The sequence below is a fragment of the Protobothrops mucrosquamatus genome, unplaced genomic scaffold (assembly GCF_001527695.2).
Source record: "Protobothrops mucrosquamatus isolate PMUCROS unplaced genomic scaffold, P.Mucros_1.0 scaffold48, whole genome shotgun sequence".
Lineage (NCBI taxonomy): Eukaryota > Metazoa > Chordata > Lepidosauria > Squamata > Viperidae > Protobothrops > Protobothrops mucrosquamatus.
The window spans coordinates 3,397,834-3,410,520 of NW_015386430.1; the positions used below are offsets into that span (position 1 = coordinate 3,397,834).

Below are 12,687 nucleotides of genomic sequence, written 5' to 3' on the forward strand. Positions count from 1 at the left end.
TCCAACAAGCGGGACTGGCCTAGGGCAATTTTTAGAGGGGTTTTAATCATATTTTAATTAGACAACATTTAAATATTTCTTTTTAACTAATTTTAATTTTGTAATTGTTATTGGTGTATTTTTAATTGATTGTCAGCCGCCCTGAGTCCGCAAGGAGAAGGGCGGGATATAAATTCAATAAATAATAATAATAATAAAAAACAAGATGACACCTGATTGGCTCTCTAAACACTCATGCTCATTGGCTACAATCAGATGAAGGAAAGCTACCTGATATCAACCTAAGCAAGTTGTGCTTCCTTTTTCTGGTTATTTGGCTATAACCTTTCATAGAATACAGTACAGATAATTGAACAAACTTTGTTGCATTACATTCTTTATTAAATTATCTTTCCATTGATATATAATTTTATGGTACAACTCCAAATAAAAAGTGGTGTTATTAGCCATCAAACCTCAAAAATACACTTTTCCAAAAAGGTTTCCACAATTTTGGCCACTACTGTAAAACTAAGAAGAAATTTTCTGACAGTTAGAACAATTAACCAGTGGAACAACCTGCCTCCAGAAGCGGTGAATGCTCCAACACTGGAAGTTTCTAAGAAGAAACTGGACAGCTATTTGTCTGAAATGGTATAGGGTTTCCTGCCTGAGCAGGGGCTTGGACTAGATGACCTCCAAGGTCCTTTCCAACTTTATTACTATTACTATTATTATTATTATTATTATTATTATTATTATTATTATTATTATTATTATTATTATTATTATTATTTGCATAAAACCATTACTTTTGCTGGAACTCAATAGAGGAATGGCAATATAAGGATTGTGAAATATTTAGTTTATGACCTCTATTTTACATGTATAGACAGATATAATTTACAAATCTCATAACAAGATCATATATTTTTTTTTAGCATATTCCTGTTCTCACTTCAAAGAGTTTTTTCATTCCTAAATCTTGTTTTGGTACATTCTCTTCCCTTTTCAAGATAAAACATTGTCGTAGGTCTTCAGATACATAATGTCATTGTCAGCATTGTCACCACCACCCACAACTACTCATTCAATCTTTTCTACAGTCTCACAGATTCTGAAAACAGATGCTCGTGTTCAGAAAAAAGTTGAACATTATTTTATTTCAGAATGAAAGTAATTGGCAGCCTTTTGGGGGTGGGGTGGGGTGGGGTTAGAGCTATACCAGACATGTCAAACTCGCGATGTCATGTGACATCGCGCAACGTATCGGAGCTTTTTTGCCATTGCCGGCAATGGGGTGGGCGCGGCTCCGGTATGATGAAACTGGCCCACGGGCCGGCAGTTTGACACCCCTGAGCTATACTTTTCAAAAATCTTTGTTGAACCATATGGATACAAAAGTTTTCATCAGGCTAAAAGAGCCTAAAGGAGAGAATGTATGAAGGGGTTTTTTTGGGAGGGGGGGTGTTAGGGTGGTGTGTCCATTTTTAGTATTAAAATGATCCAGTTGTTTGGCAGCACCTAACTATCTTTGTCTGACCTCCAAAAAACCAAAAATCCTAACCAGGATTAAATTTGGATGTAGACTAACTGTGGGGTGGGGGTGGGAAGGTAAACAGGCAAGTCAGAATAGCATCCCAGGAAGATACTTCAACATTACCAAGAAAGCTACATGAATATCTCCATAAAGTCACAGGATTTGAACCTCACTTTGAGGCTCTGTCTTTATCTCTTAAGCTTTAAAGTGATCTCACCCCCACATTTAAAAATGCAGTGCAGTGCTCCACAATAGTTGTTTTGGTGCAGCAATCTCATGGTATGTTGTAGATTTCCTGAACAAAAGACAGCCCGGTATTACTTGGACAAAAATCCTTGATGATGTATGTTCAGACAAAAAACTCTATTATATGTTTCATTTTTTTCTTGTAATGGCCAGACTGATTCTGTTAAAAAGAAATAAAAGGAAAATAAGAGCAGCCTTCCCTTATCTCTCAGCAGACCAAATGATGGTCTGAAAAACACATTTAGGTCTTATGGCTGGTATCATTGTAACCTATTTATATGTTTGCCTTCTCATGAATAGGACTGAAACTTGGGATATAGGTGCACATGCGAGTGGGTAAATTGGGCTGCTTGAAAACATTGTCATGACTTAAGTACGAAATGTGCAGGGGAAATATTTATTTGACTTGAACACTACCTAATTCCTATTGACTCTGGTCAGCTCACAGAATAAAAACAAACAATGTACAATCCAGATAAAAAACAATGAGCAAGATGGCGAATCTGGCCAACAGCAACATACATAATGGCTCCAACCACTCTAACCTAAAGCCTGGGAAAACAGCCAGGTCTTTCAGGTTTCTGGAATGCTATCAGCCAGATCTCGGGAGGAACCTCATTCCAGAGGGCAGGCACTGTGACAGAAAAGCCATGCTTATGGGGGCTTTGCAGGATTTTATAGATCATAATCAGCATTTTAAATCACGCCCAGAAGCAAAGTGGCAACCGAACTTACGGAACAGAAGTGTTGCATAGGCATATTGAGGAATACCTATCGCTGTATTCACTGCTCCATTCTGGATCAGTTGAAGCTTCTGAGTGGTCTTCAAGGGCAGCCCCATGCATACTGTGTTGTAGTAGTTGAGCCACAAGATAATTATGGCATACATCTCTGTCTGAAAGATCTCCTGATCTAAGAAATGTTGCATCTGGTGCACCAGATGAAGCAACAACAACAACAACAACAACAACAACAATAATAATAATAATAATAATATAACAAGAACAACAACAATAATAATGGTGATGTTGGAAGGGACCTTGGAGGTCATCTAGTCCAACCCCCTGCTCAGGCAGGAAACCCTATAGCATTTCGGACTATGCAAAGGCTTTCCTGGCCACAACTGTTTCCTACTCAAGAGCAAGAATTGTGAATCCAGGAAGAGTCCAGGTTGTTTACTGCTCTTCAGTGGGGAAATGCTATCCCATTCAAGGTTAAATGTTCAAATCCAGATGGTCTTTGTAGGTTTGAGGCAGAGATGACTCCTCCCATACAAACCCTGCATCCACTAGGAAATCTCAGCAGCCTAACTTGGCCATCCTGAGACCATACTCATAATACTGAACCCCAAATTGATAGTCCTCATCCAGAAGATTCAGGTAGATGTTGATAAAAGGGAAGAAAGATTTGACCTCTGTGGCATCCCACAGAAGAGGGGACTAAAGTGTGACATCTCTCCCATCAATCAATACTGATTGAAACTGGCCCTGCAGAAAAGAAGATAATCACTTTAAAACCCTATCTCCAAGGCCCAGAGCCAGATCTGAAGAATACTGTGGTTGATAGTATCAAAAGCTACTGAGAGGTCAAGAAGCACCACATCCATCCTAGCTGTGCCACAGGTAATCTACAAACGTAAGCAAGACTGTCTTCATACTAAATTTTGGCCAGAAAACTGATTGAGATGAGTCTGCATAATCCATAACTTCCAAGATTCCTATCAATTGCAGACTGGCCACCTTTTCTACAGTCTTCCCTAAAAAGGAAGGTTAGAGACAGGAGGAAAATTATCTAAAATCATAGGGTCCAAGGATGACTTCTTGAGGAGATGCAACATTGTCTCCTTAAGCAGAAGTACCACTTTCTCCCTCAAAGAGGCCACACTTACAGGATGGACTCAACTGCAAGTCACTTTTCTGGCTACTTTAATGATCCAGAGGGGTCTGGCTATCCACTTCCTGAAGAATCATGGGTTCAAACTGATAATCATACCACAAGTCCCAGTTACAGGCACCTTGGCTAGGCTTTTCCAGTCAGCATCCAGGTCAGTAAGTCTGAGTGGCTTAATCTACCATTCCTCACAAAAGCCCTGGGGGCCCTCTCTGTTCAACAAGGATTACAATATCCTAAACAAGGCTGCTGAGCAGCTATTGACAGATCAGTAAGGGCAGAGAAAAACTGATGTTTTGCCACTCTTATCACTACAAGGTAATCCCTGGTATAATACTCACCTGAACTGATGAGACATTTCTGGTCTTCCTCCAAAGATATTTCAGGCATGTCTTGTGATGCTTCTCATCTCTTGGAGCTCTTCAATAAACCAATGGATCTCAATCACAAGGCTTTGAATTTTAATATAAGAGCCAATCCAGGTGGCTCTTATATTAAGGTGGCTCATATGAGGTGGCTCATATGAGACACAAGAGGGTTGAAAGTGTTTTCTTTGGTTGCCTCTGTTACCAAATCCTTTATTTATGTAATGTTGATGAACTATTTTGTATCATGAAGTTACAATAACTTCTTTTGCCTTTTAGCATCATTTTATGGCGAAAGCTACATACAATTAAATGTTGCTGAAACAGTGTATGAAATATCACTGAAATTACATTTTCGGACAAATAGACCTGATGGATTGCTTTTTCTTGTTTCTGGAAAGGAAGATTATTTTTTGGTGGAATTAAATTCTGGAAATATACAGGTAAGATTATAAAATATGCACATGTAATTTATGCTAGATCTGATCCTTCTCCCACTCTCTTTTTAACAGCTAAATATATTTATGGTTCATGCAAGCCTCATTTTGTTTAACTTTGCTATGTTGTCCCCATAAACCAGGAGATTACATCATTTCCCTGCTGCTGTGCACAGATGACCCTGTAGATCTTTTCAGAACACTAATAAGCTTTAAAATAGCTCTGAGAACTTTGGTCCAATACTGCAACTATGATCATCAGAAAACCAAGATTATGGCTTTTGCCAAAAACCCCGAAGCTCCACTTATGGAGCATTAATGCCCATACAATAGAACAAATGACTAGATTTATGTGTTTAAGATTAGTCATGCATTCCATTGTCTTGAGAAAAGCCCATTTTGAATACACTGTTGCTATTGGACAAAGATCTGCCAATGCTATCTTCAAATTTTTGGGATTTAAGGTAGGGTATTATATACAAGCTGTGCTTAAGTTTTTTCAGATTTAAGCTGTTAACCCAGCTTTTCTATTGGACTGTGGTTGACTCCCCAGTTTCTTGCTTCAATTGGAGAGGGTACAACCTAATTCATTGGAATAGCCCTCCAGATATCTTGCTGTGTCTCAAATGCATATCTAGAACTGGAGACAGGTATGATAAAAGTTGAATCACGAATGTGTCTAGCTTCTATAAACCTTTGGTTAAAGCTTAAATTCTGTCTTCAAGGACTAGCATCATTAGTTCTTCAGGATAATTTTCAATCTACATGGACCAAGGCTGTTGAATCTATTTTTTTTAAATCTAGGCTACTCTCCCCCTTCAGGTCTTAAGATGGAATATATTCAGGTGAAACAAATTTGGTAGCAAAGGATAAAGGACAGGGAGTGGCAAGCAGATCTAGAAAAGGCTCCTGTCTTCTTGTACCAGTACACATTAAATATATTGGCACAACTGCTAACTAGAAATATCCAGCTTTCTCTCTTGCCCAATACCATGCTCTGCCCTCTGCAGTATTGGATGGTAAATATTTAAAAAGTATTGTTGCCTGAAAGGATTTGTCCTTGTGATTCCAGAGAGATGGAAACTACAGAACATTTTCTTCTTCATTGCTGCTTTTATAGAGACATTTGAACCAGATTCATCCTACCTTTGATTAGTAGATAACCAGGTTGCCCAGATTTAGCCCATGCCTGGATGCTGTTCATGAACTGCCTTTTTTTACAGTTCAAAAAGTTTTGTGCAGTTGCCCAGAAGATCCATCAGACCCTGATAAGTAAATTTTCCACAATGTTTTCTATTTAACTGTAATTCATTTAAATTTTATATATTACTTTGTTGTAATTTTAGATATTATCATATTAATATAACTTTAGTGTTCACATTATAATTTAGTATGGCTGTATTAATTAGACCTAACTAACTAATGGTTAGACATGTCTTCCATTTTGGTTTTGAACAAACTAAAATCACACCTGAACTAAGTGATTGTTGCACAGATTACCTATCTGGAGTACATATGATTATGGATCTGATCATTTTGCTTACTGCCTATTTGTTTTATTATTTGGGGTTTACTTTGATGTATCAACCTTGCTATAATGGTTTAGTATTATGTATGAATAAGAAAATTGTGACTTATTTGACAAACCATGGTTTAAAATCCTCAAACTGGGGTTTGGTCCTAGTTTTTTTAAACTAACATTATACCACTTTTTTGAGTTTGGGTGAAATGGAAAATAATAGTTTATTCTGCATTCAGAGTTGTATTTTACGTTTTCTCTGTTCTCTGTTCAATTTGGTTGAAGAAATGTATATGCAATTATTTTGAACAGCTTTGAACATATTGTCATTGTTTTTCTTGGATGATTCAAACTCAGTTCTCTTTTACAGGTGAGGATCAACTTTCACACAAATGAACAGATCCTTCATTCCCAATTACACTCACAACTTGATGATTTAGATTGGCATCTTCTTGAAATTCATCACAAAAGAGAAAATATTACTCTAGTGATCGATAAAAATTATCAGACTAGTGCAATAGTGCCAGATTTCTTAGTATTTGAACTAAACATTGAATATGGTCTCTATATAGGTGGGAGAGGTAACCTTAATGTCTACTATCTTAACAATACACCAGTTAATTTCCGAGGATGTATTAACGATGTGATATTTAACAACCATGATATCTTAACGTCCCTGAGATCGTCTGCAAGAAATAAAAACATTCATGAAGTATCACTGAGCTGCAGCAATGAATTTTTTGCAGGGGAAGAAGAACCCATAAATTTTTTTAATTCCAAATCCTATGTTTCATTTCCTCTTTGGAATGTCCAAGCAGGAGGCATCTTGGAATATTCAGTGCAAACTACAGCTCAGAGGGGATTGCTGCTCTACAGTTCTGGTCCCTTAGGAGACTTTGTTGCAATGGAAATTGAAAATGGTCTCATTAAAGCTCACATTAGAATGGGTAAAAATAGACTTGAACTTTCTTCTCTTAGTCCCGTCAATGACAACCAGTGGCATGTTGTCAGACTAAAATTTTCCATAAAATTTGTCGAACTCACTCTAGAAAAGAAAACTGTGAAAACTCCATTGCCTTCTCATAGTAGGCTTCCTGTTCTTAAAGGGGCCTTATATGTCGGTGGAATAAATGATGCACTCCGTGCAGAAGTGCTAAAACAAGGCTTAGCTTCAGTTTCTGGGAGATACGGAGAAGGCGGATCTTTTAGAGGCTGCTTGAAAGATTTGATAATCGATTCCCAAAAAAAATCCTTGAAAAATGTTCTAGTGACTAAGGATATTTCAGTAGGATGCACAACACCTAATGTTGCACCAGAAAAGCAGGCTGTTGTTGGTACTGTGACTCCTAAACTACTGAAGAAAGAAAGTCATGACCATTTTTTGTTTGTCAACAACTTAATTGTGCCAGAAGGTGGGCAAGCATTTCTTGGATCTAAGCACATTAAAGTCAGCGTGGACTTCAAAGCACTGGGGATTCGTCAGTCGCAAATTCTTTTTAGAATTAAACATCCCCCTTCTTATGGCCAGTTGAAGTTGAATGTTGTGTCAAAGCAAGAAGACTTCACATTTACTATGCTAGATTTGTGGCAAGGCAAAGTTTTATATGTTCATGATGGTTCTGAAGAAAACTATGATTATTTCACTTTCTCTGTTTCTACAAGCAGTAAAAGGAAGATGCCTCCATATCTCCAAGGAAATGATGAACATATGTTTACTATTACAGTGAGACCAATAAATGATGCTCCAGAACTTATATTTCCAAATGGAAACTTATTTCCTCTCTTAGAATACTCCAAGAAATGCCTGAGTATAGATTCCATAAATATTGTGGACAACGACACAAGTGCTGCAGATCTTAGTATTACAGTCCTTGGAAATTCAAATGCAGATGCAGGTTTTCTAGAAAATTCCAAAACTCCTGGGAAAACAATTACTACCTTTTCCTATGAGGATTTACAGCATGGTAATGTTTTCTTTGTCCACACTGGAATTCAGAATTCCAGGATTGTTCTGCGAGCAAGCGATGGGGAAAAGGTTAGCAACACAGTTGTGTTGCGTATCATGGCTGTGCCCCTGGATTATAAATTAGTCAACAACACGGGAGTTGATGTGGTACAAGGCACCACAGTGTTGATAACACTCAGCCATTTGGCCACAGAAATAATTGCTTTTCAACAAGAGTTGGAAATAAAATATGAAATCACAGAAGAACCCTTTTTTGGAGAAATTCAGAGAAGGCATACTGGTGGAGAATGGAAAAAAACAAATTCTTTTTCTCAACGATCCATTGAACGTGGTCGTGTGAGATATCTTTCTACCTTCAAAGCAATTCAGCAAAATAATGTCCATGAACATTTTAAGTTTAAAATTATCATTGGTAGCAATATAAGCCAAGAGTTTCTGTTTGCTGTTAGAGTAAAATGGCTGACTTACAATTTACTGAAATATGCGCCGTTAGTTATTGATAAATCAGAGAGAGAGCATCTTAATTCTAGTAATCTTCTTGTGATGATACCACAGATGGATCTGTCAGAAAATGAATTTCTTTATAAGCTGCAATCCTTACCTGAGAAAGGAAGAATTCTGCTTGATAATGTCCCATTGGAAATAAATTCCAGCTTCAGCCAACAGAATATTTCTGATTGTAAAGTAGAGTATCAATTATATAGGAAGTCCCATGAAGAAAGTCTGGATTCATTTCGATTCTTCATTAGTACTCAGTTTGTGGTATCAAATATCTATGATTTCAAAATTAAGATCAAAACAAACCCACAAAACATTATTTTGATAAACAATGGTCTTACTGTTACTGAAGGTGAAGGATCACTGATAACAAAATCAGAATTGTTTGTGCAGACCTTCAGTAATACGACTTTTGAGTATAAGGTTACAAAAAGTCCTCAACATGGGAAATTAATGCTTATTAATTTTTCTGATTCCCCCGAAAGTAACAACAATCTTAGTAGTTTCACTAATCAGGATATATATGGAGAACGTCTTATGTATATACATGATAACTCAGAGACACAGTATGATGAAATTCATATCACTGCAACTGCCATAAAATTTGGAGAAGAGGTTTTAGAAAAAGAGTTCCCATTATCAGTAGGGATCAAATTTAATATTTCTATCCATCTGAAAAATGATGAAAAACCAGTACGAGTGGTGGATAAGATATTTCATGTTGTTAAGAATGGGAGGAAACTGTTGACTTTGGATGATCTTTGCTATCATGATCCTGATACAGATTTTGATGATAATCAGTTGTTATACACCAGGCGTGGCATACCTAATGGAGACTTGGTTCTTGTCAATGAAACATCACATAGACTGTATCAGTTCAAGCAAGAGGACCTTATGCAAAAGCAAGTCCTCTTTGTTCATCGAGGTGCCACTTATGGTCGTTTTGTGCTATTTGTAACTGATGGAAAACATTATACGTCATCACTGTTAGAAGTAAGTGCTGCTGAACCATATGTCCTCCTAGCAAACAATACAGGATTATTGATCCAAAAAGGAAAAGAAGCAGTGATTACCACCGCTAACTTGAGTGCTACCACAAATCAAGATATTAGAAGTGATCATGAAATTAGATTTGAGATATTTTTCTCCCCGAAGTATGGACAAATCTTTGTTAATAATTTAGCACTGGCCACTTTTACACAGCATGATCTCAAAATGGAACATGTGACTTATAAACATAATGATAGCAATAATTTGATTGACACATTGAATTTCACTGTTTATGCTAAAGGCCTCCATTTGGATGTTGAAATGAACATTCAGATATATTTGGAAAGTCATCAACGTCCACCAGTGGTCCTACATAACCACAGCCTTTTGGTTGAAGAAGGGAATCCTGTTCAAATCAGTAATGGAAAATTGCTGGTAAGATGAAGTTATCTGGTAATTTATAGCAAATGTTTTAAATATTTTTTGTACAGAATTATGTTTCCTTGATTTCAGTAATTTTCTTCATCCAAGCCTTCTGAACATTAGAAGAGCATCTGTGTATTATCTTTTCCTTAACCTGTTTAATGAATATCTTTTACTATACTGAAATTATTTTATATTGTTTAATGTATTAATGTATTATTTACTTTACTGCTGATTTTAATGAAAACTATGAGATTCTTCAATCTAAGGAGCTGTATATAAATATATTTATGTGTTTGATTAATAATGTTCATTAATAACAATCAGGCAGAAACAATCAGGCAGAAAACAATGCTTTAATCAATCAACTTCCAATGAGGAAATAAGCAGCAAACTCCATACTCACTTGCTCTTATCATATTACTTAATTGGGTAATGAAATATTTGTAAGCAAACTCGGAGAGCACCAAGATTTTTTAAAAATTTATTTAAAAATCCTTATTTAATAGTAAAGGTTTTGTGTGCTTTCTATCTCAAGATAACAAATTTTTGGTAATTGTGTCACAGAATGCAAGGTGGGACATGCAAAAAAGACACATAGGCAGATAGACAGAGAGATTGAAAGTTTGGAAAGCATCTATACCCGTAGGGACACAGATAAACCATCAGAATATTCAATGCTGTTATTAAAGATTAAATATAAAAAGCTGTACAGTATTTAGAAAAACCGTGCTCATCTTTATGTTACCAATGACCTGGTCTTATATTTTTTTTAAGGCTGTGCATGAAAACAGCTTGCCATCAGAGATAGAATTCAAAGTAAGATCATCTCCAGTCTATGGCTATCTTTGGAAGTTTACATCAAAAGAAAACTACCTTGGAGCAGAAGAAAATCCAGTTTTGTCTTTTACTCAACAAGACATCAATGATGGCATTATCCAATACATTCAGACCATCTCCAACCAACTCCAAGACCACTTTTCCTTGGATGTAACCAATGGCATCCAGACAGTCAGTGGAATAGGAATGACTGTGGCCATCATTCCAAAGCTGATCCCACTAGAAGTACACAACTTCACAGTTGCTGAAGGCGGTTCAAAAGTTCTTAAAGAAGATATTCTAAAAATTTCTAATAGCCACTTTGCAGAAGTTAATTGTGACTTTGATATAGTTGAGCCACCAAAACATGGGCAAATTGCAAACTCTCATTTTTTTGGAATGGTGTTGACTAAATTTACCAGAAAACAGGTAAAGTTATTCTAGATACATTTCTGGCTTTGATTTTATAATTAGATCTTGAAATCATATATCAGAGAACAATTAAAACTTCTTGAACTTTCCTATTTTTGGACTTCAGACATCAAGAACCTCCCTATTTTTAGAAAACTGTATAGTCCCCATTGTTATATATAATATAGCAGGTAATTCAAGGAAAAAATGTGTTGAGATTAAGTAACACTAGTTCAACAACTGGAGAGACTACATGCTTATGGTTTAATTTTTAAAGTGGATGCATTTTTAATTTTGTGACTTTCCTGTTTCAGCTAGAACATGGGTTGATCTTCTATGTTCATGATGACAGTGAACAGCTGCTTGATAATTTTACCATTGTTGCAAACTGCACACAAGTATGGAAGCAAAGCTTGCCTCAGATCATATTTGTGACTATTACACCAGTAAATGATGAAGCTCCCATCATAAAGAGAAATATAGCACTCCGGGTACGTCCTGAGGAATTTGAGATCTAAATGTTTAACTGGTTATACATGACATTCTTCTGTTTGTAACAGGTGAAGTGCAAATAGAAACACAAAGATAATCAACACATTACTAGAAGTATCTCATATATATGAAAAAAGTACTTGTCTCTGAGTTATCTGTACTATATGAATAACCATCTAGAACAGCAGTTCTCAAACATTTTGATCTCAGGACCCCTTCATTTTTAAAAATGATTGAGGGGTTCCAAAGTCCTGGAAGAAGATATTCAAAAATAGGAGGAGTTAATTGGGATTATGGTTGAGTTATCGTAATATGGGTGAATTACAAACATACTTTCTTGGAGTGGCATTGACTAAATTTATCAGAAAACAGGTAAAGTTACTTTAAATTCATAGAACTTTGCTTTACATCTATCAATATTAACTATATTAGAAATGGAAACTGAGAATTTTAAAAATATTTGAGTTTGTAGATTTCTTGAAAGCTTCTCAGGGACTCCGAAGGATCCAGAGATCACATTTTGAGAACTGCTGTTCTAGGGTATATTTTTTCCCATTCAGTTATGCCCAAATCTCAGAAACTACCTGGGCAAATCCCTGCAGTTTTCTTGGCAAGTCTTTTCAGAAGTGGTTTTGCCATTGCCTCCTTCCTAGGACTGAGAGAGTGTGACTGGCCCAAGGCCATCCAGATGGATTTGTCCCTAAAGGTGGTACTATCAGTAGAACTCACAATATCCTGGTTTCTAGCCTGATGCCACTGCACCAAATGTGCTCCCTCTAGAGCAGGGGTGTCAAACCGCCGGCCCATGGGCCGGACGTGTCATCCGGAAGCCGCACCCACCCCATTGCCAGCAATGGCAAAACCATCCTGATACGTTGCACGATGTCATGTGACGTCGTGAGTTTGACATGTCTGCTCTAGGGGTTATACCAGTGTTTAAAACATCTGGACAGTTTTTCACTTTTACTACTGTTGAATTTAAAATAAATCCCGGGGACTACGAAAAAGATAAGGCAGACAGCAATGCATCTTCATTGTGTCCTTGATTTATTTTTAATGTTCACATTCCAACTCTGTGCTATTATTGCTAGCATATAGGTCTTGTTTAAAAT

At 36.7% G+C, this 12,687-nt stretch overlaps 1 protein-coding gene across 1 annotated transcript in view; it reads left to right on the forward strand.

Annotated features, from left to right (window-relative positions):
* LOC114922304 (chondroitin sulfate proteoglycan 4-like) overlaps nucleotides 1-11,656 on the forward strand; it is a 21,349-nt gene extending 9,693 nt beyond the window's left edge. Inside the window, exons 2-5 of the mRNA XM_029283300.1 lie at nucleotides 4,300-4,463; nucleotides 6,347-9,865; nucleotides 10,631-11,101; nucleotides 11,398-11,656. Of these exons, the coding sequence (XP_029139133.1) occupies nucleotides 4,300-4,463; nucleotides 6,347-9,865; nucleotides 10,631-11,101; nucleotides 11,398-11,601 (4,358 nt within the window). The 3' untranslated portion in view covers nucleotides 11,602-11,656. The remainder of the gene's footprint in view (nucleotides 1-4,299; nucleotides 4,464-6,346; nucleotides 9,866-10,630; nucleotides 11,102-11,397) is intronic.
* Nucleotides 11,657-12,687: the final 1,031 nt, after the last annotated feature.